This window comes from Coregonus clupeaformis, chromosome 21 (genome assembly GCF_020615455.1).
Source record: "Coregonus clupeaformis isolate EN_2021a chromosome 21, ASM2061545v1, whole genome shotgun sequence".
Taxonomy (NCBI): domain Eukaryota; kingdom Metazoa; phylum Chordata; class Actinopteri; order Salmoniformes; family Salmonidae; genus Coregonus; species Coregonus clupeaformis.
Window position 1 is genome coordinate 41,974,771 of NC_059212.1, and position 24,976 is coordinate 41,999,746.

Below are 24,976 nucleotides of genomic sequence, written 5' to 3' on the forward strand. Positions count from 1 at the left end.
GCTATTTCATAGTTTTGATGTCTTCACTATTATTCTACAATGTAGAACATAGTAAAAATAAAGAAAAACCCTTGAATGAGTAGGTGTGTCCAAACTTTCGACTGGTACTGTACGTCTAGCTGGTTTTTCTATCCATCGGCAGGACAGAACGGCAGAGTCCGGTAAGATCGGGGGGGTGGTGTGTGTCTCTTTATTGACAACAGCTGGTGCGCGATCTCTAATATTAAGGAAGTCTCAAGGTTCTGCTCACCTAAGTTAGAATATCTCATGATAAGCTGTAGACCATACTATTTACCAAAATAGTTTTCATCTGTATTTTTTGTAGCTGTCTATTTACCACCACAAACCGTTGCTGGCACTAAGACCGCACTCAACCAGCTGTATAGGGCCATAGGTACACAACAAAATGCTCAACCAGAGGTGGCGCTCCTAGTGGCCGGTGATTTTATTGCAGGAAAACTTAAATCCGTTTTACCGAATTTCTATCAGCATGTCACCTGTGCAACTAGAGGGATAAAAAAAATCTATATTACCTTCACTCCACACAGAGAGACATACAAAGCTCTCTCCCACCCTAATTTGGCAAATTGGACCATAACTCTATCCTCCTGATTCCTGCTTACAAGCAAAACTCAAACAGGAAGTACCAGTGACGCGCTCAATACGAAAGTGGTCCGATGAAGTGGATACTAAGCTACAGGACTGTTTTGCTATCACAGACTGGAATATGTTCCGGGATTCATCCGATGGCACATCAGTCACCGGCTTCATTAATAAGTGCATCGATGACATTGTCCCCACAGTGACCATACGTACATATCCCAACCAGAAGCCATGGATTAAAGGCAACATAGCTAAAGGCACTGAGCTAAAGGCTAGAGCTGGCACTTTCCATGAGCAGGACACTAATCCGGATGCTTATAAGAAATCCCGCTATGCCCTCCGACGAACCATCAAACAGGGAAATCGTCAATACAGGACTAAAATCGAATCCTCCTACACCTGCTCTGATGCTCGTCGGATGTGGCAGGGCTTGCGAACTATCACAGATTACAAAGGAAAACCAGCCGAGAGCTAGTGACACTAGCCTACCAGATGAGCTAAATGCCTTCTATGCTTGCTTCGAGGAAAGCAACACTAAGCCATGCGTGAGAGCACTAGCTGTTCCGGACGACTGTATGATCGCTCTCTCCGTAGTCGATCTGAGTAAGACCTTTAAGCAGGTTAACATTCACAAGGCCATAGGGCCAGACGGATTACAAGGACGCGTACTCAGAGCATGCGCTGACCAGCTGGCAAGTGTCTTCACTGACATTTTCAACCTCTCTTTGACCCAATCTGTAATACCTACATGTTTCAAGCAAACCACTATAGTCCCTGTGCCTAAGAATGCCAAGGTAACCTGTCGAAATGACTATCGCCCCGTAGCACTCTCATCTGTAGCCATGAAATGCTTTGAAAGGCTCACATCAACACCATCATCCCAGAAACCCTGGACTCACTCCAATTCACATACCACCCCAACAGATCCACAGATGATGCCATCTATATTGCACTCCACACTGCCCTTTCCCACCTGGACAAAAGGAACAGCTATGTGAGAATGCTGTTTATTGACTACAGCTCAGCATTCAACACCATAGTGCTCTCCAAGCTCATCACTAAGCTAAGGACCCTGGGACTGAACACCTCCCTGGACTTTCTGATGGGCCGCCCCCAGGTGGTGAGGGTAGGCAACAACACATCTGCCATGCTGACCCTCAACACAGGGGCCACTCAGTGGTGTGTGCTCAGTCCCCTCCTGTATTCCCTGATCACCCATGACTGTGTGGCCGCGCATGACTCCAACACCATCATTAAGTTTGCCTACGACACAATGGTGGTATGCCTGATCACCGACGATGATGAGACAGCCTATAGGGAGGAGGTCAGAGACCTGGCAGTGTAGTGCCAGAACAACAACCTCTCCCTCAATGTGGGAAAGACAAAGGAGCTTATCGTGGACTACAGGAAACGGAGGGTCGAACATGCCCCCATTCATATCGACGGGGCTGTAGTGGAGCAGGTCGAGAGCTTCAAGTTCCTCAGTGTCCACATCACTAAAGACCTATCATGGTCCAAACACACCAACACAATCGTGAAAAGGGCATTACAACCCTCTTACCCCTCAGTAAGCTGAAAAGATTTGGCATGGGCCCTCAGATCCTCAAAAAGTTCTATAGCTGCACCATTGAGAGCATCTTGACTGGCTGCATCACCGCTTTGTATAGCAACTGCTTGTTATCCGACTGCAAGGCGCTACAGAGAGTAATGCATACGGCCCAGTACATGACTGGCGGTACCAGAGCACCAAGTCTGGGACCAAAAGGCACCTGAACAGCTTCTACCCCCAAGCACACACACTACATACACTCACACATACAAAATATACACACACATGCAAATTGATGCCACACACACTCACACATAGACACACTTTCACACTTCACATACGCTGCTGCTACTCTATTATATCTCCCGATTAGGGTTGAATGGCGGGAACCCGGTTACTGAGATTTACAGGGATTACCACCTAAAAAGAACTGTGAGAAACCTGTAAATTATAATAAATTATTTATATGAACAGCATGGCGTGAAATGGAACTGTTAAATTTTATGTGATGTCTAAATTTGGCTTCTCTGTGGCCTCTGCATGATTAATCATCAACGTTCAGGGTGGGGACAGACAGCCCATCTCAGTATGGAGCATAGTTCACAATGCATGTAGACCTACCATCTCATCATGGTAACTTTTTTTCTTGTGACAGGTAGGCCTGCATTTGCTGCAGCATAGTCTATGCTACAGTAATATAAAGACCGAATTTACCCATCTCCATCTGGCTTTCAGGGGTCACCTTGTTTTTTAACTGTAAAGATTTTTTGTATTTTTTATTGCTGCTGCAGAGTTTTAAAACAGTCTATCACTCGAATATTGTTGCTTTAAATCAGTGCACACGCAAGCACTCTCTCGCGGTCTTTCTCTCTTTCCATCAACTCCATTCAAATTGAATCCAAAATAGATAATCCTGTTCTAGATTGATATATAGATGTTCTAGCCTACCTCTTTCAGGTAATAAATTCAATGCAGTATTAGCCTTATATTTAGCTAATTAATGATGGGTTATGCATAATAAGCTTCTAACTTATAGCCTCTGTCTCTTGGCAATATGCACGCACCTCTGCTGGCCTCTCTCCTTAAAATACGCTCCGTAGCTCTTGGAGTCCCATGCAGGAAAAGCTAGACTAGAATAGCTTGCTGGACATAATTGTTTTGAGCATTTCTTACACCAATAGCTATTTGAAGAGGGACGGACGCAAGCTCTTGTTTGCTTAATGTTAAATACAGCAGCCAATAGAACTCACGGGTAGTTTGAAAGAGGAGAGAACGCGCGAAGGCAGTAGGTAATAGAGCCCCACAGTGGAGGTGTCATAATACCCATAAAACCTAGCGGTCAAACAGGGAAATGGTTCCAATCGTTTTTCCACCATTCATTTTTCCCATAGGGGATTTTAGAAACACTTAAAATAAGGGCTGTGTTTTGTGTAGGCTTACCCTGGCGTGATGTTTTGATAACCATGAAAATCTCTCTCAGACAAGGTGACTTTTATCAATATATTCGGCTCTATTTACTCTCAGATTCGAAAATGTTATTAGCATCAAAGTAGACATCATAAAAAACTACAAATCCCTGCAGGCTCCTGCATGTTATCTCTAGCTGAAACCTTTGCTAACAGGTATTGTGTCAATTTAAAACTTGCAAAAGACAGTTCACAGAATTGTCAATTTAAAGAAATGTTGCCAATTTATTCATTACTACATTTAGCTAACATTAATCCAGAGATTCTTACCTTTGCCTCGATTTGGCAGTCTCATACAGATCATCATGGCATTTGTAGTTCTTTATGGTAGCCACATTAGCAGCTAATTAGCATTTAATTTGGGGGGATAATTACAAGCAAATATATTGATAAAAGATTTACACGGTTATCAAAACGTCATGCCAGGGTAAGCCTACACGAAACACAGCCCTTATTTTAAGTGTTTCTAAAATCCCCTATTGGAAAAATGAATGGTGGAAAAACGATTGGAACCATTTCCCTGTTTGACAGCTAGGTGTTATGGGTATTATGACTCATAATGTGGTACTCCATAGCAGTTACACTACTGTTCACAAGTTTGGGGTCACTTAGAAATGTCCTTGTTTTCGAAAGAAAAGCATTTTTTTTGTCCATTAAAATAAATCAAATTGATCAGAAATACAGTGTAGACATTGTTAATGTTGTAAATGGCTATTGCAGCTGGAAACGGCTGGTTTTTAATGGAATATCTACATAGGCGTACAAAGGCCCATTATCAGCAACCATCAGTCCTGTGTTCCAATGGCACGTTGTGTTTGCTAATCCAAGTTTATCATTTTAAAAGGCTAATTGATCATTAGAAAACTCTTTTGCAATTATGTTAGCACAGCTGAAAACTGTTGTGCTGATTAAAGAAGCAATAAAACGGGGCTTCTTGAGTCTAGTTGAGTATCTGGAGCATCAGCAATTGTGGGTTCGATTACAGGCTCAAAATGGCCAGAAACAAATAACTTTCTTCTGAAACTCGTCAGTCTATTCTTGTTCTGAGAAATGAAGGCTATTCTATGCGAGAAATTGCCAAGAAACTGAAGATCTCGTACACCGCTGTGTACTACTCCCTTCACAGAACAGCGCAAACTGGCTCTAACCAGAATAGAAAGAGGAGTGGGAGGCCCCGGTGCACGACTGAGCAAGAGGACAAATACATTAGAGTGTCTAGTTTGAGAAACAGGCGCCTCACAGGTCCTCAACTGGCAGCTTCATTAAATAGTACCCGCAAAACACCAGTCTCAACATCAACAGTGAAGAGGCAACTCCGGGATGCTGACATTCTAGGCAGAGTTGCAAAGAAAAAGCCATATCTCAGACTGCCCATCTTAATCTTTTCTTTTTATTGGCCAGTCTGAGATATGGCTTTTTCTTTGCATCTCTGCCAAGAAGGTCAGCATCCCAGAGTCGCCTTTTCACTGTTGACAGTAGGCCCAGGGAGGGGGAAGACAGAGTGAAGGCACACAGCAAACTTTTTTGTTTCATTTTTACTTGTTTTCACCTACACACTTTTATTACCCTGGGGTCCAGTGGACACGAACACCACACACAGTTGAAGTCGGAAGTTTACATACACCTTAGCCAAATTGTTTGGAACAATATACTCTACAAAGAGTGGACTCATTGCTAATTCTGAAGTTCTGATCCATTTTATGAGCACTACCAACACAGTGAATGGTAAATGGATTCAAAGGGAACTCCCTCTGCTGGTGATTTGCTGAATCTGCAATCCTAAAGGAGTGCTGTGGTTGGTTAATGTCAATTTCTACAGTTGAAGTCGGAAGTTTACATATACCTTAGCCAAATACTTTTAAACTCAGTTTTTCACAATTCCTGACATTTAATCCTAGTAAAAATTCCCTGTCTTAGGTCAGTTAGGATCACCACTTTATTTTAAGACTGTGAAATGTCAGAATAATAGTAGAGAGAATGATTTATTTCAGCTTTTATTTTTATCCCAGTGGGTCAGAAGTTTACATACACTCAATTAGTATTTGGTAGCATTGCCTTTAAATTGTCTAACTTGGGTCAAACGTTCCGGGTAGCCTTCCACAAGCTTCTCACAATAAGTTGGGTGAATTTTGGTCCATTCCTCCTGACAGAGCTCGCACACACTTTTTCAGTTCTGCCCACACATTTTCTATAGGATTGAGGTCAGGGCTTTGTGATGGCCACTCCAATACCTTGACTTTGTTGTCCTTAAGCCATTTTGCCACAACTTTGGAAGTATGCTTGGGGTCATTGTCCATTTGGAAGACCCATTTGCGACCAAGCTTTAACTTCCTGACTGATGTCTTGAGATGTTGCTTCAATATATCCACATAATTTTCCTTCCTCATGATGCCATCTATTTTGCGAAGTGCACCAGTCCCTCCTGCAGCAAAGCACCCCCACAGCATGATGCGGCCACCCCCGTGCTTCACGGTTGAGATAGTGTTCTTCTGCTTGCAAGCAACCACCTTTTTCCTCCAAACATAATGATGGTCATTATGGCCAAACAGTTCTATTTTTGTTTCATCAGACCAGAGGAAATTTCTCCAAAAAGTATGATCTTTGTCCCCATGTGCAGTTGCAAACCGTAGTCTGGCTTCTTTATGCCGGTTTTGGAGCAGTGGCTTCTTCCTTGCTGAGCGGCCTTTCAGGTTACAGTGAGGGAAAATAGTATTTGATCCCCTGCTGATTTTGTACGTTTGCCCACTGACAAAGACATGATCAGTCTATAATTTTAATGGTAGGTTTATTTGAACAGTGAGAGACAGAATAACAAAACAAAATATCCAGAAAAACGCATGTCAGAAATGTTATAAATTGATTTGCATTTTAATGAGGGAAATAAGTATTTGACCTCTCTGCAAAACATGACTTAGTACTTGGTGGCAAAACCCTTGTTGGCAATCATAGAGGTCAGACGTTTCTTGTAGTTGGCCACCAGGTTTGCACACATCTCAGGAGGGATTTTGTTCCACTCCTCTTTGCAGATCTTCTCCAAGTCATTAAGGTTTCGAGGCTGACGTTTGGCAACTCAAACCATTGCTCCCTCCACATATTTTCTATGGGATTAAGGTCTGGAGACTGGCTAGGCCACTCCAGGACCTTAATGTGCTTCTTCTTGAGCCACTCCTTTGTTGCCTTGGCCATGTGTTTTGGGTCATTGTCATGCTGGAATACCCATCCACGACCCATTTTCAATGCCCTGGCTGAGGGAAGGAGGTTCTCACCCAAGATTTGACAGTACATGGCCCCGTCCATCGTCCCTTTGATGCGGTGAACTTGTCCTGTCCCCTTAGCAGAAAAACACCCCCAAAGCATAATGTTTCCACCTCAATGTTTGACGGTGGGGATGGTGTTCTTGGGGTCATAGGCAGCATTCCTCCTCCTCCAAACACGGCGAGTTGAGTTGATGCCAAAGAGCTCGATTTTGGTCTCATCTGACCACAACACTTTCACCCAGTTCTCCTCTGAATCATTCAGATGTTCATTGGCAAACTTCAGACGGGCCTGTATATGTGCTTTCTTGAGCAGGGGGACCTTGCGGGCGCTGCAGGATTTCAGTCCTTCACAGCGTAGTGTGTTACCAATTGTTTTCTTAGGTGACTATGGTCCCAGCTGCCTTGAGATCATTGACAAGATCCTCCCGTGTAGTTCTGGGCTGATTCCTCACCATTTTCATGATCATAGCAACTCCACGAGGTGAGATCTTGCATGGAGCCCTGGGCCGAGGGAGACATTTTCGAATAATCGCACCAACTGTTGTCACCTTCTCACCAAGCTGCTTGGCGATGGTCTTGTAGCCCATTCCAGCCTTGTGTAGGTCTACAATATTGTCCCTGACATCCTTGGAGAGCTCTTTGGTCTTGGCCATGGTGGAGAGTTTGGAATCTGATTGATTGATTGCTTCTGTGGACAGGTGTCTTTTATACAGGTAACAAACTGAGATTAGGAGCACTCCCTTTAAGAGTGTGCTCCTAATCTCAGCTCGTTACCTGTAGAAAAGACACCTGGGAGCCAGAAATCTTTCTGATTGAGAGGGGGTCAAATACTTATTTCCCTCATTATAATGCAAATCAATTTATAACATTTTTGACATGCATTTTTCTGGATTTTCTCACTGTTCAAATAAACCTACCATTAAAATTATAGACTGATCATTTCCTTGTCAGTGGGCAAACGTACAAAATCAGCAGGGGATCAAATACTTTTTTCCCTCACTGTATGTTGATATAGGACTTGTTTTACTGTGGATATAGATTTTTTTTACCTGTTTCCTCCAGCATCTTCACAAGGTCCTTTGCTGTTGTTCTGGGATTGATTTGCACTTTTCGCAACAAAGTACGTTCATCTCTAGGAGACAGAATGCGTCTCCTTCCTGAGCGGTATGACGGCTGCGTGGTCCCATGGTGTTTATACTTACGTACTATTGTTTGTACAGATGAACGTGGTACCTTCAGGCGTTTGGAAATTGCTCCCAAGGATGAACCAGACTTGTGGAGGTCTACAATTTTTTTTCTGAGGTCTTGGCTGATTTATTTTTATTTTCCCATGATGTCAAGCAAAGAGGCACTTAGTTTGAAGGTAGGCCTTGAAATACATCCACAGGTGCACCTCCAATTGACTCAAATTATGTCAATTAGCCTATCAGAAGCTTCTAAAGCCATGACATCATTTTCTGGAATTTTCCAAGCTGTTTAAAGGCACAGTCAACTTAGTGTATGTAAACTTCTGACCCACTGGAATTGTGATACAGTGAATTATAAGTGAAATAATCTGTCTGTAAACAATTGTTGGAAAAAGTACTTGTGTCGTACAAAGTAGATGTCCTAACCGACTGCCAAAACTATAGTTTGTTAACAAGAAATTTGTGGAGTGGTTGAAAAACAAGTTTTAATGACTCCAACCTAAGTGTATGTAAACTTCCGACTTCAACTGTACATACTTCCGACTTCAACTGTACATACTGTTTTACCTCAATTACGTAATCTACCTCGTACCTCTGCACATTGACTCAGTACTGCTACTCCTTCTATATAGCCTCATTATTGTTTTTATTGTGTTACTATTTCCTTTTTTACTAAGCAAATATTTGTCTTACTTTTTAACTCTGCATTATTGGGAATGGGCTTGTAAGTAAACATTTCACTGCAAAGTCTACACCTGTTGTATTCAGCGCATGTGACCAATAAAATGTCATTTGATTTGACAGACGTCATCATGAGACAGAGATGTTATGTCTTTCCAAGTCTATGGTCCTGGCCCATCACCTTATTTATTAATGCTCCCCAGTGGCTCGAAGTGACATCCCCAAAAAACAAACTATAGGCCTACAACACATACATGGCTCCTAGCCTCCCACACATAGGCTAATTTCTATCCCTAACACTAAACGAAAACTTAAACGAAATAGAAAGGTTTTTATCAAACTGAAACTAAATCAAAACTAGTAAATCAAGTCTGAAAACTAACTTAGACTAAACTGAATTTCAAATAAAATGCTAAAAACTAATAGAAATAAAAACATGATAACCTCGCACACCACAACTTCCTTCTCCATCGCTCCGTCTTACAGGTATGACAACATTCCCGATGTATGTGTTTGTGTGGCAGGTCTACAACATCCACTACAGCATCAGTATTAATGGTAAGGTGGAGGAGGGCTCTATGGAGATTGATGCTACCAACAACATGGAGAGATTCCGCACTGGCAGCGGAAATGGCGAGGCAGAGGAGGTCCACGACTTCCAGGTTGTAAGTTTGAAAGAACAACCGCAACAAAAAATTCAAATTCCAATGGTACATTGAAGTAATTATGTAAAATGTTGGATGCACATTGCTCATTAAATTTTAAATGCTTTTGTTATAAGCAATTCCCTCTCTTCCCTATCTTCAATCTTTCTCCAGGGTATAACTGGTATCCGTTTCGCTGGAGGAGAGAAGTGCTACATTAAGACCCAGGTCAAAGCTCACCTGCCTGATGTGAAAACTCTGAACAAAGACTCACTTCTGTTCGACCTGGTAGGAATGACCTCAGCTCTCTCTCTCCCTCTCCCTATCCAGTCACCCTCTCCCTCTGTCCACTGGCGTAACGCAGTTTCTCTGGGCCCCCTCGCAAGCTCAGCGTTTGTTTTAGCTAATGGATTAATGTTTATTGGTAGGCCTATTTGGTCGTCATTTTCTCAGGTTAAGCATAACATTTCACGAAGCTATATACGGTGTCGCAATGCTGCCATTTTTAGACTTCTGGCAATAATGTAATTCAGTAATTAAAGTAGGAAATTCAAACATTGCAGATTGTCAAATTAATTTAAGATACAAAAGAATACTAATCAGCTCCCAATAGATTTTTTTAGAATATACAGCTGAATATATATATAGGCTACCTGAACCTGCATGACATAAGCTGTCCTAGCTCTCTCCTAGCTTGGATAGAAAGTAAAACCAGTCTATTAATGCCAAGTAATCCAGTCAGTCCACCCTCAAAACAGTAGTTTACTAGGGATTGTTTTATTATGCAGTGTACTATCTATAGCTATATACCGTATATAGCTGCGATTTAGGTGCTATTTATAAACTTTTTATAAAAATTACACATCAAATAGCCTAACAATGAGGAAAAAAGTAGTCGGCTTGAGGATACATTCAGCTATTATTTCTTGTTGAACTCAGCGGGTTTTGTCTGGCTAATAGCCTACACAAATGGGCTTCAGTATTCAAAGTAAATTAAATTAAATCCAACTTGAGAGACCCCCTGGTCTCCTGAAGTCCTCCTTTTTTGTGTGCAAATGTTTTCAACACAGCATGTAGGTCCAGGTTGTGGGCCCGACTGTTTTCAATACTGGGTGTTGCCAACCCAGACAGTCTTTCCTGAGACATTGTGCATTATATGTCCATTGCCCTGCACACAATTATTTTTGAATGATGCATGCCATTATACAGTGAGGGAAAAAAGTATTTGATCCCCTGCTGATTTTGTACGTTTGCCCACTGACAAAGAAATGATCTATAATGGTCTATAATTTTAATGGTAGGTTTATTTGAACAGTGAGTAACAACAAAAAAATCCAGAAAAACGCATGTAAGAAATGTTATAAATTGATTTGCATTTTAATGAGGGAAATAAGTATTTGACCCCCTCTCAATCAGAAAGATTTCTGGCTCCCAGGTGTCTTTTCTACAGGTAACGAGCTGAGATTAGGAGCACACTCTTAAAGGGAGTGCTCCTAATCTCAGTTTGTTACCTGTATAAAAGACACCTGTCCACAGAAGCAATCAATCAATCAGATTCCAAACTCTCCACCATGGCCAAGACCAAAGAGCTCTCCAAGGATGTCAGGGACAAGATTGTAGACCTACACAAGGCTGGAATGGGCTACAAGACCATCGCCAAGCAGCTTGGTGAGAAGGTGACAACAGTTGGTGCGATTATTCGCAAATGGAAGAAACACAAAATAACTGTCAATCTCCCTCGGCCTGGGGCTCCATGCAAGATCTCACCTCGTGGAGTTGCAATGATCATGAGAACGGTGAGGAATCAGCCCAGAACTACACAGGAGGATCTTGTCAATGATCTCAAGGCAGCTGGGACCATAGTCACCAAGAAAACAATTGGTAACACACTATGCCGTGAAGCACTGAAATCCTGCAGCGCCCGCAAGGTCCCCCTGCTCAAGAAAGCACATATACAGGCCCGTCTGAAGTTTGCCAATGAACATCTGAATGATTCAGAGGAGAACTGGGTGAAAGTGTTGTGGTCAGATGAGACCAAAACCGAGCTCTTTGGCATCAACTCAACTCACCGTGTTTGGAGGAGGAGGAATGCTGCCTATGACCCCAAGAACACCATCCCCACCGTCAAACATGGAGGTGGAAACATTATGCTTTGGGGGTGTTTTTCTGCTAAGGGGACAGGACAAGTTCACCGCATCAAAGGGACGATGGACGGGGCCATGTACCGTCAAATCTTGGGTGAGAACCTCCTTCCCTCAGCCAGGGCATTGAAAATGGGTCGTGGATGGGTATTCCAGCATGACAATGACCCAAAACACACGGCCAAGGCAACAAAGGAGTGGCTCAAGAAGAAGCACATTAAGGTCCTGGAGTGGCCTAGCCAGTCTCCAGACCTTAATCCCATAGAAAATCTGTGGAGGGAGCTGAAGGTTCAAGTTGCCAAACGTCAGCCTCGAAACCTTAATGACTTGGAGAAGATCTGCAAAGAGGAGTGGGACAAAATCCCTCCTGAGATGTGTGCAAACCTGGTGGCCAACTACAAGAAACGTCTGACCTCTGTGATTGCCAACAAGGGTTTTGCCACCAAGTACTAAGTCATGTTTTGCAGAGGGGTCAAATACTTATTTCCCTCATTAAAATACAAATCAATTCATTCAAACATTTTTGACATGCGTTTTTCTGGATTTTTTTGTTGTTATTCTGTCTCTCACTGTTCAAATAAACCTACCATTACAATTATAGACTGATCATGTCTTTGTCAGTGGGCAAACGTACAAAATCAGCAGGGGATCAAATACTTTTTTCCCTCACTGTATACCATAGATAAGGGACTGTTGATATTCCAACCACACAACTCAAACGCCGGTTCACCAGTAAGAACAAAAATCACAAACTGCTTTTTTTGTTCAAGCCCTCAAGAACTGTTGTCTGCTAAATATGATAATCTGTTTGCATCTTCCGATTTATTGGCTGTCCAGTATCCAGACGACCTGTCCCCAGAGTTTCCCATACAGTTAATCTCATTCCGTAACGTGTTGAGGCCGGCAATTAAGGAGAATGAGAAGCTCAATTAAAGATATTGCTGAACTGCTGTATTTGAAGCACTCCTCCGTTCTGCCTAGTTTCCCTGATGTTGCTACGGCAATCAAGCTGTTTTTACCATCCCTGTAACTGTCGCTTCTGCGGAGAGATCATTCTCTGAACTAAAACTCATAAAGAACTACATAAGAAGCATAAGGCTCTCGATCTGATATGAGCATTTGAACCCCAAGCTCCACTCATTGCACTGGCGCCATCGTAGCCTTTACCACGGCATTTGTTAGCCAATATCCCCCTTATACTTGATAGGTTTCTTTTTCAAGGCCTGAGGCACTTTTTCAGTCACATTCCTGAAGCCCAAGAAACAAACACTTAGCTTCCTAGTACATATGGAAATCAAAAAAGGTTTATGAATAAATTACTTTTTAGAAGGTTACTGTCAAAATGATTTATTACATCAAAAAATAAATAGACATTGATGACAGGCACATTCGCCACCAGAGCTCATGGCTGAGGCTGCAGGGGTGTCCGGTACGCCAGGGCCTCTCTCTCTCTCTCTCTCTCTTTCTCTCTCTCTCTCTCTCTTTTCTCATCCTCTCTCTCTCTCTCTCTCTCTCTCTCTCTCTCTCTCTCTCTCTCTCTCTCTCTCTCTCTCCCATCCCTCTCTTTCTTTCACTCACACACCTGCGTGCTACTTCACTCATCACCCTCCTCTGTGTTTGTCTGTCTAAAGGTGAAGGTATCAGGTCAGAGAATTCTGGGTTACCTATCTGACCACGACACACACCTATCTACTGTCAGACACGGTTAACATCGGCTGTATGTTGTGGAGGGTTGAGGGGTGGGGGTAGGTATAGGGACTGAGGTAATTTAAGCGATTACAGGACAGATCTAAAATGAACTGAGTGGTTGAGTCTGGCTGGGTTAGCTGCGTGTGGATGTTACTGTCATGGTGGTGTGTGTTTGTGATTAGTTGGCCTGGATGTGTTTAGCCTGAGGGCTTGTAAAGGGAAAGGAAGAGATTGTAGTAGATTGGCATCCAGACCCAAACATGAGCTCTCTCTCTGGCCTGGAGGGGCTCTTCTGCCACAAACTATACCCAAACAAGACCTGTGATCTGGCCTCACCTGACACAAGGAACCCACCCCCACCCCACCACCACCTATGCCCCAAGTCATGTGTTATAGCCCTGACTGTCATGTTGTCCATTTCACTCAGAGTGAAGCCAGTTTAGAAGTATTTGATGGTGAACATCTATCTATTCATGTTCCTTTATACTGGTGTTGTTTTGTCCCCTAATGTAGAAACTGAATGAACAGCCAGAGAAGGTCATGAGCCAGTAACCCTGCAGTCAGGAGAAGCACATAAAGTTCCAGCTCACATACAAGGAGGCTAACATACAAGGAGGCTAACATACAAGGAGGCTAACATACAAGGAGGCAAACATACAAGGAGGCAAACATACAAGGAGGCAAACATACAAGGAGGCTAACATACAAGGAGGCTAACATACAAGGAGGCTAACATACAAGGAGGCTAACATACAAGGAGGCAAACATACAAGGAGGCGAACATACAAGGAGGCTAACATACAAGGAGGCTAACATACAAGGAGGCTATAAGGTCCTGTTAGCAGCTGTCAGATTATCAGAGCGCTAGTAGCAGGATGAGGGGGGTGGACTGTGAGCCGCAGGGACACGCACACACATACACACACACACAAACACACACACGTACACTAGTGCTGAGCGATTAGTGCTTTTTGAGGTCAGTTTGGTTTTGGTTCGATTTTTTTTTTTATCATCACGGTTTTCGATTTCAGTATTGATTATTTTTTTCAACATTTAATGCACTACGCATTATGTGGGTTGAATGCTGTAACAACACAGAATAAAACTATTAGCAGAAGTCCCATGATGGTAGTGACTGCCCATTACTGCTTATCACTTATTAACCATCATTTATTCACATTACTTTAAATATTTCAGTTGTTCTGTATATTACACTTGTTTTATTTGATGACTTTATTATTTAATTCCAAGCCATCATCTCATCTCTATAGAGCAGCTGCCTATGCTGTCTTACAAAATCACTATTTTAGTAGTTCTTCAAAGTAAATAAGGCATACTTTTATGACTCGATCACTTAGATCATGTATTTTCAGGTAGAGATACCTCGCAAAGCAACTGCTCTATATCCCTCTCTGATCCCGCATTTTTCTGTCTCTTTTACATAGCAGGCGTAAAAGAAACACAGACCAGACAAGTAGGCGCGCAATGGATTCTGGTCATTGTAGTTAATGACCATGTTTTCTGCGCTAAACTATGTAGAATATTGGCCTGTTGGAAACTACAACTCCCTACTACATCGCACAGTTCGGGCTTGAACTGATTTATCTCTAGAGAAATTGCTGCAATGTGCGTATAATTGAACTTAAGTCATTAGTTGTTTAAAAAGTGGAAAATATACATTTCGGTTAATCGCTCAGCACTAACTTGTGAGTCATGTTTTCACACTCTCGCTCTCTGGCCAAACTGGGACGAGGTGGGTTGGATCGACACACTGATCTTAACAACATCTGAACAAGCCTGTCAAGCTGTCACAGTGCTGCAAGATGTGTTTGTGTGTGTGTGTGTGTGTTTGTAAGTGTGTGTGTGTAAGCTGTCCCAGTGCTGAAATGAGGCCGTCTGATTATTTAAATCAGTTAGCGCTGCATATGCCCCATGCACACATCACTAAACATCATGCTGGCTGTTCTCTCACAAACACACACATACACACGCATGCACACATCACTAAACATCATGCTGGGCTGTTCTCTCACAAACACACACATGCACACATCACTAAACATCATGCTGGGCTGTTCTCTCACAAACACACACATACACACGCATGCACACATCACTAAACATCATGCTGGGCTGTTCTCTCACAAACACACACATACACACGCGTGCACACATCACTAAACATCATGCTGGGCTGTTCTCTCACAAACACACACATACACACGCATGCACACATCACTAAACATCATGCTGGGCTGTTCTCTCACAAACACACACATACACACGCATGCACACGCACACACATATACACACACACACAGTACATGCCTCTCTGCCTTGTAAAAATACATTTATTTATTATACGGTGTGCCAAACTGTGTGTGTGTTGGTCTCAGATAGGGAGATGTGGTTAAAATAGCAGCTGCAGGCTGGTCATCTGCTGTAATTTAGAGTGATGGGAAATATGGGTCAGATAAACTCTTATCAGTTTCGTGGTGGTGACACACACACACACAGACACACACACACAGACACACACAGACACACACACACAGACACAGGGTCAGATAAACTCTTATATGTCCTGCAGTGGAGGACCCTTGCTGTTGTTTGTCCCCCAAGCTAATAATTTAAAATGAAAAAGTATTTCTGGTGGGTTAGATGATAACATTCCCCTGACTATCTATTACCTGTTTAGTAACTAGCAACACATGTATATTACTCTAGTAATATAATGTTATTACCATGTTATTAGTGTTAGCTGTGTGTGTGTATGCGTGTGTGTGTGTGTTTGATCTAGAAATCATACAATCTGCTTTTTTAAATCGTGTTTTTCCGTCAGCTTGTAGACGATGTGAATGACTCCTGACTTTGTTTGAGCACCTAAATATTGGAGAACCTGAGGGGTTTTTCATCAACAGGAGAGCAACTGTGTCATTCCACGAGATGAGTGCCTTTTGCGTTCCTTTGATATTTTAAGTAGAAACTGTGCACCAATATTAAATATCAAAAGCCTGTTGTATTAAATGAAGTTGACTTTAATATAGACCACATGGAGAATTCAATATATCAGATTTTTAATATCATAATAATTTATAAACATTTCTATATCGCTATTCATAACATTCTGAAAGCGCTTCAAAAGCAAATAAACAAGCAAGCAATACATCATGAGTAGCCTAACTATAGTTGAGTCAACCAATAGAGGCCAAGTCATTGAGTGCATGCATCCTCCCAAGATGGAGAGGGACAGTTTATGGCTTGATCAGAGGAAGGTTGTTCAGGGAGATGGTTGATGAAGAGTCTGGTGATGATCATGGAGAGGGCTACTCTGGGAACCAGCCTGAGTCATCTAGCTACTGGACTTCTCCTCCTTCACAATGTATGGCACCCACTTGGGTGATGCCTCAGCAGCACTGGGCGCCAGAAAGCTCACCACACACAGTTATGACTAAAGGCTTGCTCGGTCAACCCTGTGTCACTTCTATCAAGATTTGAACCCTCTTAATCCCACATTTTTTCCAAGTTTCAATTGTAAAGCCCTAGTTATTTTGTTGCTTTGACAAAGTAATTTATGAAGATTATTGTTTATTTCATGTGATTAATTATTCATTTACGTCTGTCCCTCATTTTAAAGTCAACCCTGTTACGTGAACTGAACTCTCGTTTTAATATGGTTAAACTATTCCTTTTTAAATATATATATTTTTAAACAAACATTGACCATCTAATAGTTAAATCATAGAGTTAAAGAAGATGAGCTGGCTCTACTCTTTTTTGCCATTTTCTGGTGTTTTGTGGTGGAAACTGAGCGGGTCGAGCATAACATTTACATTTTACATTTTAGTCATTTAGCAGACGCTCTTATCCAGAGCGACTTACAGGAGCAATTATGGTTAAGTGCCTTGCTCAAGGGCACATCGACAGATTTTTCACCTAGTCGGCTCGGGGATTAGAACTAGCGACCTTTCGGTTACTGGCACAACGCTCTTAACCACTAAGCTACCTAACACGTCAACCCTGTTACCCATAGATAGACAGGCTAGAAATGTTTTAACAATTATTTTGGTGAAACTTGCATTCAATTGCCACTCCCTGTTGCAAACAACAAGCTTCAATTCCCTGCCACAAAGGGATTTATGGCTGATTTAAGAAGAAATCATCAACCCTGTTAGGGTATACCCTGTTACTTTATTTGGCACTTAATAGGCACTTACTGTAGTAATTATTTTATTTACGTCTTGAAATGGGAAAATGTTGTTTATTAAGTTGAAGATGTGCTCTTTATGACAAAATGTAAAAATTTGGTGAAATCGAACACAAATTGACCAAGTTACACTTCTCAAAAGGCACCGAATTGGTGGAACAACCCTACAGTATTTTCTACTCAGTTTTACCTCAGGGCTTCATAAAGTATCTAACACAGACCATCCAAAAAATCTAACATCTATCTAACGAACACTAGGTCAGGAACTACATATTTACAAAAGGCTTGAGGGATTTCCCTGTTTTAATATGTACTTTGTTATTGGTTTCATTAAGAAAACATGCACAAGATTTTAATAGAAAATGGGGAAAGAGAAAGAGCAAACCACATCAAAACAGACAAGGTGTCAAAAGAATCAGAAGAAAATTGCCATTATACAGGAAAATAATTACTCTGTCAGTCAGACATAGTGTAAGCCCAGGGGCTTTCCTTAAGAGTGTTCCTGTCTGTCTGTCGGTCTATCAACTTTGTATAGTCAAGAGCTACTTATAGGATTTACGTTTCAATGTTCATCCTATATTTATAACCCCCCCTCTCTTTCTCTCTCCAGGAGGATGAGGTGATGCCTGCTAAGTTCGAGGAAGACTCACGGATCTGGGTGGCAGCTGACACGCCCCTCTCTGACCCCGCCTTCCTCAGCTCCAAGATCCATGATTTGTGTGGAGACCTGCCAATCTTCTGGCTCCGCCCCACCTACCCCAATGGTACCCAATCAGCCCCTTTTTATTGTCACAGGAAAATAATAAGTAATGAAAGTGACTCCAACCAATGCACATAGCAACATGATGCACTGGAGATATGCAAAACAGTACAATTAGTAGTTTTTTTGCAATTAACATTAATTGCAGAAAGTATTCAGACCCCTTAACTTTTTCCACATTTTGTTACGTTACAGCCTTATTCTAAAATGTATTACACCCCCCCTCATCAATCTACACACAATACCCCATAATGACAAAACATAAACAAGTTTGTAGACATTTTTGGTAATTTATTAAAAATAAAAAACGGAAATATCACATTTACATAAGTATTCAGACCCTTTACTCAGTACTTTGTTACAGCACCTTTGGCAACGATTACAGCCTCAAGTCTTCTTGGGTATGACGCTACAAGCTTGGCACGCCTGTATTTGGGGAGTTTCTCCCATTCTTCTCTGCAGATCCTCTCAAGCTCTGTCAGGTTGGATGGGAAGCGTGGCTCTCTCCAGAGATGTTCGATCGGGTTCAAGTCCAGGCTCTGGCTGGGCCACTCAACGACATTCAGAGACTTGTCCCGAAGCCACTCCTGTGTTGTCTTGGCAGTGTGCTTAGGGTCGTTGTCCTGTTGGAAGGTGAACCTTCGCCCCAGTCTGAGGTCCTGAGCACTCTGGAGCAGGTTTTCATCAAGGATCTCTCTGTACTTTGCTCCGTTCATCTTTCTCTCGATCCTGACTAGTCTCCCAGTCCCTGCCGCTGAAAAACATCCCAACAGCATGATGCTGCCACCACCATGCTTTGCTGTAGGGATGGTGCCAGGTTTCCTCCAGACGTGAGTTCAATCTTGGTTTCATCAGACCAGATAATCTTGTTTCTCATGGTCTGAGAGTCTTTAGGTGCCTTTTGGCAAACTCCAAGCGGGCTGTCATGTGCCTTTTACTGAGGAGTGGCTTCCGTCTGGCCACTCTACCATAAAGGCCTGATTGGTGGAGTGCTGTAGAGATGGTTGCCCTTCTGGAAGGTTCTCCCATCTCCACAAAGGAACTCTAGAGCTCTGTCAGAGTGACCATCGGGTTCTTGGTCACCTCCCTGACTAAGGCCCTTCTCCCCCGATTGCTCAGTTTGGCCGGGCGGCCAGGTCTATGAAGAGTCTTGGTGGTTCCAAACTATTTCCATTTAAGAATGATGGAGGCCACTGTGTTCTTGGGGACCTTCAATGCTGCAGACATTTTTTGGTACCCTTGCCCAGTTCTGTGCCTTGACACAATCCTGTCTCGGAGCTCTACGGACAATTCCTTCAACCTCATGGCTTGGTTTTTGCTCTGACATGCATTGTCAACTGTGGGACCTTATGTAGACAGGTGTGTGCCTTTCCAAATCATGTCCAATCAATTGAATTTACCACAATCAAGTTGTAGAAACATCTCAAGGATGATCAATGGAAATAGGATGCACCTGAGCTCAATTTCGAGTCTCAAAGCTAAGGGTCTGAATACTTATGTAAATAAGGTATTTCAGTTTTTTATTTTGAATACATTTACAAAAATGTCTAAAAACGTGTTTTCGCTTTGTCATTATGGGGTATTGTGTGTAGATTTTAGAATAAGGCTGTAATGTAACAACATTTTGAAAAAGTGAAGGGGTCTGAATACTTCCGAAGGCGCTATAGGTGTGGTCCTCCAAAGGTGGCTCCAATAATGCCCGGATGTCAAATTATGTCGTGTTGGCTTTCATAGTGTATTGACTGTCTCTGTGCTCTCCCCAGGCGGGCAGAGGAAGAGGAGGGCGGCCCCTCATCAGCGTCGCCAGGCAACCGGGTCAGAGGAGGAAGTGGACCCGGAAGCAGAATTTAACCCCGAGAACCCATATCACGTGAGTTCCCTCAACCAATCAGTCAGTATGCCGCTTTACTCGAGATTCCCGCAGCAGAGCACTAATATTTGGCCTTAATTGACAGTGTTTGTTGTGTCACCACTGGCCTAACAGCCAGACAACATCCTCTCTTAGATATATAATGTTATGTTCACACGCTCATGTCAACAGTTGAGCATCTGACAACGGGTCAAGTGGTTTCTGTCCCGGTCCCGTCTCTCTCCCAGCATTCACAGCTGTGTGAGCAGGAGCAGATGTTGGGGTCACAATGTCACCTCGACTGTGTGTGTTTATGTGAGTGCGCCTGTCACTCAGAGCATGTGTGTGTGTGTGTTTGCCTGTCACCCCGAGTCTGTCTGCACCTCGTGAACCCCTTTAGAATACCAAACTAAAGTCCCATTGAGCCTCTCAGAAAGAGTGCAAATAGCTCCCCCGTGCCCCATCCCTCCCTCAATGTGTAGACCCCCAGATGTCCCCTAATCCCCACCGCTCCTCCTTCTCCTCCTTCCCCTGAGAGAAACAGACATCCCCAGACCCAGACCCAGAACCAGACTGTTTGCATTTGAGATAAATCATTGAATGAGAAATATAGTTCTACACAGAAACACATTATACACAGACATAAATGGGTGTATGGAATTGAAAAATGTCTATTACCAGTATTTCACCCTCTCTCTCTCTCTCCCTCTCTATCTCTCTCTCCTCCTATTTCTCCCCTCTATCTGCCTTTCCTCCCCTTTCCCTTCTGTCCCTCTCACTCAACATAAAGCGTGGCCTGGATGGCGATGAGGGCACCATGACCTTTGACCCCATGCTGGACCACCAGGGCGTGTGCTGTACGGAGTGCCGGAGGAGCCACACCCACTGCCAGAGGATCTGTGAGCCCCTGGGCGGGTTCCACCCCTGGCCCTACCACTACCGCGGGTGCAGGGTGGCCTGCAGAGTCATCATGCCCTGCCGTTGGTGGGTGGGACGCATTCTGGGCATCCTCTAAACACCCCCCAACCAGCCCTGGAGTGGTAGTCCAGAGAGAAGGAGAGGCGGGTAGAGAGAGAAGGGGGAGGTGGATTTGGGCAAGGGAGAAAGAGAGAGAGATAGATGGAGAGAAAAATCAAACAAGTCAATCAAGGATATTCAGTTTTCCATCATAAGATATGCTATGCATGCTGTAACACAGACTACAATACCATATGACATACAGTACATGAGTATTATTGCTCATACAATACTCTTTAGAAAAGAGTACTCTTGCATTCCACATACCCGTGATGACAAATTAATCCTGTCTGATCTTGTCACCTGAAACGAAACATATCAAAGTAACATCAATTAAAGTACAGATTTTATATCATGATATATGATATGATCTGTGATAGTTATAATGATTTGTGGAAACTTGTATGTAAAGAGCCAACACCTTTCCTTTTAGCTTTCTGATGTAAATAAATGTAAGAAGTATTCTGTAGGCTGAAGTATGAGTTGGAGGACTAGACTGTATGTTAGCTGTGCATGCCTTTAGGTATTCATCATTCTAGTGAGAAATGTTTTAAGTATTTCCTAACCGTTTCTCCAGAAGTAGGGCCTACTAACAACATGTGATGTTTGCTTTACATTCTCCTCAAAGGTCACTGTATTTCCCATCAGCATTAAATAACTATTTCAAAGTGCAAGTTCAATGAATAAACCTTTTTTTAAGTAAACATATAGAAATCATTTTTGCCATTCTTATTGCGTAGCAACAACATAGTAACACATTACTTCAGTAATGTACTGTCCTCAATACATACTGTATGTTGCAAATTAGTCTGTACTGTATAGGTCAACAGCAGAGATGAATGCTACCGTACACATGGTATGTATGCAGGCACACATATGCAGCCAAACACACTGGAGTTAATATGTCAAATATAGTAGTTGATCCATAAGATGAAAAACTTTGAGAGCAGCAGTGAGTTTCAGAGGTCTAGAAGACTTTAATGTCAGAGTTCCAGCTGTAGAAGACTTTAATGTCAGAGTTCCAGCTGTAGAAGGCTTTAATGTCAGAGTTCCAGTTCTAGAAGGCTTTAATGTCAGAGTTCCAGTTCTAGAAGGCTTTAATGTCAGAGTTCCAGTTCTAGAAGGCTTTAATGTCAGAGTTCCAGTTCTAGAAGGCTTTAATGTCAGAGTTCCAGTTCTAGAAGGCTTTAATGTCAGAGTTCCAGTTCTAGAAGGCTTTAATGTCAGAGTTCCATTTCTAGAAGGCTTTAATGTCAGAGTTCCAGTTCTAGGCTTTAATGTCAGAGTTCCAGTTCTAGGCTTTAATATCAGAGTTCCAGCTGTAGACGGCTTTAATGTCAGAGTTCCAGTTCTAGAAGGCTTTAATGTCAGAGTTCCAGTTCTAGGCTTTAATGTCAGAGTTCCAGTTCTAGAAGGCTTTAATGTCAGAGTTCGAGTTCTAGGCTTTAATGTCAGAGTTCGAGTTCTAGGCTTTAATGTCAGAGTTCCAGTTCTAGGCTTTAATGTCAGAGTTCCAGTTCTAGGCTTTAATGTCAGAGTTCCAGTTCTAGGCTTTAATGTCAGAGTTCCAGTTCTAGGCTTTAATGTCAGAGTTCCAGTTCTAGAAGGCTTTAATGTCAGAGTTCCAGTTCTAGGCTTTAATGTCAGAGTTCCAGTTCTAGGCTTTAATGTCAGAGTTCCAGTTCTAGAAGGCTTTAATGTCAGAGTTCTAGTTATAGATAGAAGTCTTAGAGTTCCAGTTATAGAAGTGTTTAATGAGACTAAAGACTGCAGCCGTCATGCTGAGATCTTACCCACGATGCAGTGCTTAACTCCTTTTGATGTTAGTAGCGAGCAGCTTCAGGCAGGGGGGTGGGAGGGGGCAGTGTGTGCGTGTGAGATGCAGTTAAGAGTTCTAACCGAAGCCGTTTCATCGTCACGACAGATGAAACGATGTGCAATGAATTTAACACTTAACTCAGTGAGGAAGGGAAAGGGTGTGTGTGAGGGTGTATTTTTCACTTAACTCAGTGTGAGAGGGCTGATGATGCAGTTAGCAGGCAGATCCATATTAATGCTCCTGCGCTTCTTAACGCAACGCCCACTCATAGCAGAGAGTAGTAGAGCGTAGTGTGTGAGGATGAGGTCTACTCCCTCTCTAATATAGTACAGTAGATCAGTACAGTAAGCATCAAGATCAGTACAGGATTGGGTGTGTTTGGTATTGGTGATTGACGATGCAAGCTTTCGTTTGGGCCACCTTCAGTAGCCAAACGTCGAACGTTGCAGATAGAAATGCCACGAATAGAGCAGATTTGATTCCTTATTCTACATGTCAGAGCCGTGTTTGTTCTCTATAACATATTTTTATCTGAACCTTTAAAAAATGTTGCGTCCTTCTTAACGCGCCCCAGGTCTCTTACGTCTACACACAGTAAAACCAAGAAAATGGTGATCCAGAAACAAAATAATTTATTTACATTGAAGTTTTAATCAAATTGAGGAAAAGGAAATTAAGATTCCAGACTTCCATTGCATGACTGTATTGCTGCTGATGTGGAAAAACATTATATAATTCTTATACAAGTGTACCCCACAAAAAAGTGCCCTCAATTCTTTATTAAACTATTTTTCTTAAAACATGTTACATATTTTGTATTCTTTCCCAAAACATGTACAAGTGGAGAATGGGACGATATACACCTGCCACCCCGGATAAAGAAAGGCTCTGAACACAAGAACAGGCACAAGAAGAGGTTAAAAGGGTTTCCTAACCTTTCAGTGCAGGAATCAAGTTCAACTCTACACTCCATTTAACCAAGCTTACCATGGCCAGAAACTGACCATTCAAATGGATTCCCAGCGTTTCTATGATATCTAGGACATACAGATGTATCGATGAACCTCTTTATAGTGTTTGTGAGAATGGTTTAACGCTAGGGTTTCTAGTGGTTCCTGGACTGCAGCTGAGAAGCACCAAAGCTCTAAAACCAATATTGACAGACGGACTGGAAGGGGAAGGTGGAGGAGGAGCGAGATGGAGGAGGAGGGAGATGGAGAAGGGGGGAGATGGAGAAGGGGGGAGATGGAGGAGGGGGGAGATGGAGGAGGAGCGAGATGGAGGAGGAGCGAGATGGAGAAGGGGGAGTTGGAGGAGGAGCGAGATGGAGGAGGAGCGAGCTGGAGGAGGAGCGAGCTGGAGGAGGAGCGAGATGGAGGAGGAGCGAGATGGAGGAGGAGTGAGATGGAGGAGGAGCGAGATGGAGGAGGAGCGAGATGGAGGAGCGAGATGGAGGAGGAGCGAGATGGAGGAGGAGCGAGATGGAGAAGGGGGAAGGTGGAGGAGGAGCGAGATGGAGAAGGGGGAAGGTGGAGGAGGAGCGAGATGGAGGAGGAGCGAGATGGAGGAGGGGGAAGATGGAGGAGGAGGAGGAGTGAGATGGAGGAGGAGCGAGATGGAGGAGGAGCGAGATGGAGGAGGAGCGAGATGGAGGGGGGGGGGGAGGAGGAGCGAGGTGAAGGAGGGGGGAGGTGGAGGAGGGGGGAGGTGGAGGAGGAGCGAGATGCAGGAGGGGGGAGGTGGAGGAGGAGCGAGATGGAGGAGGAGCGAGATGGAGGAGGAGCGAGATGGAGGAGGAGTGAGAGGTGGGTTCGGGGGAATAAAGTGGACATGTCCATCGGTGGCAAAGAGAAGGAGAGAGTTGGGCGGGAGAAAGTAATATTAACAGACAGGGCCTGGGAGGAGGAGGAGAAGGAGGAGGGGAAGGTTGGGGGAGAGGAGATATGGGCGGTCCATTTGAGGCAGAGAGCAGGAGTGTAGGAGAGTGTTCTTCAGTACTTCTTAAACTCCACGTCGTCAGGAGGGCTCATCTCTACCGTTCTCTTCCCGACGTCTGTCCAGTTGGTGCTCAGGACTGTACCACCCGACTCCATCTACAGGGGGAGGA

At 43.2% G+C, this 24,976-nt stretch overlaps 2 protein-coding genes across 4 annotated transcripts in view; one reads left to right on the forward strand and one right to left on the reverse strand.

Moving 5' to 3' along the window:
- Window positions 1-21,274, forward strand: part of LOC121535661 (leukocyte cell-derived chemotaxin 1-like) — a 28,260-nt gene extending 6,986 nt beyond the window's left edge. The window contains exons 3-7 of the mRNA XM_041842911.2: window positions 9,268-9,408; window positions 9,562-9,675; window positions 18,035-18,188; window positions 19,948-20,054; window positions 20,824-21,274. Coding sequence (XP_041698845.1) covers window positions 9,268-9,408; window positions 9,562-9,675; window positions 18,035-18,188; window positions 19,948-20,054; window positions 20,824-21,048 — 741 coding nt within the window. The 3' untranslated portion in view covers window positions 21,049-21,274. The remainder of the gene's footprint in view (window positions 1-9,267; window positions 9,409-9,561; window positions 9,676-18,034; window positions 18,189-19,947; window positions 20,055-20,823) is intronic.
- A 3,326-nt stretch (window positions 21,275-24,600) lies between these two features.
- LOC121535662 (protein SGT1 homolog) overlaps window positions 24,601-24,976 on the reverse strand; it is a 35,715-nt gene continuing 35,339 nt past the window's right edge. For all 3 annotated transcript variants that reach the window (XM_041842915.2, XM_041842914.2, XM_041842912.2), the window contains exon 13: window positions 24,601-24,962. In XM_041842915.2, coding sequence (XP_041698849.2) covers window positions 24,861-24,962 — 102 coding nt within the window. In that variant the 3' untranslated portion in view covers window positions 24,601-24,860. The remainder of the gene's footprint in view (window positions 24,963-24,976) is intronic.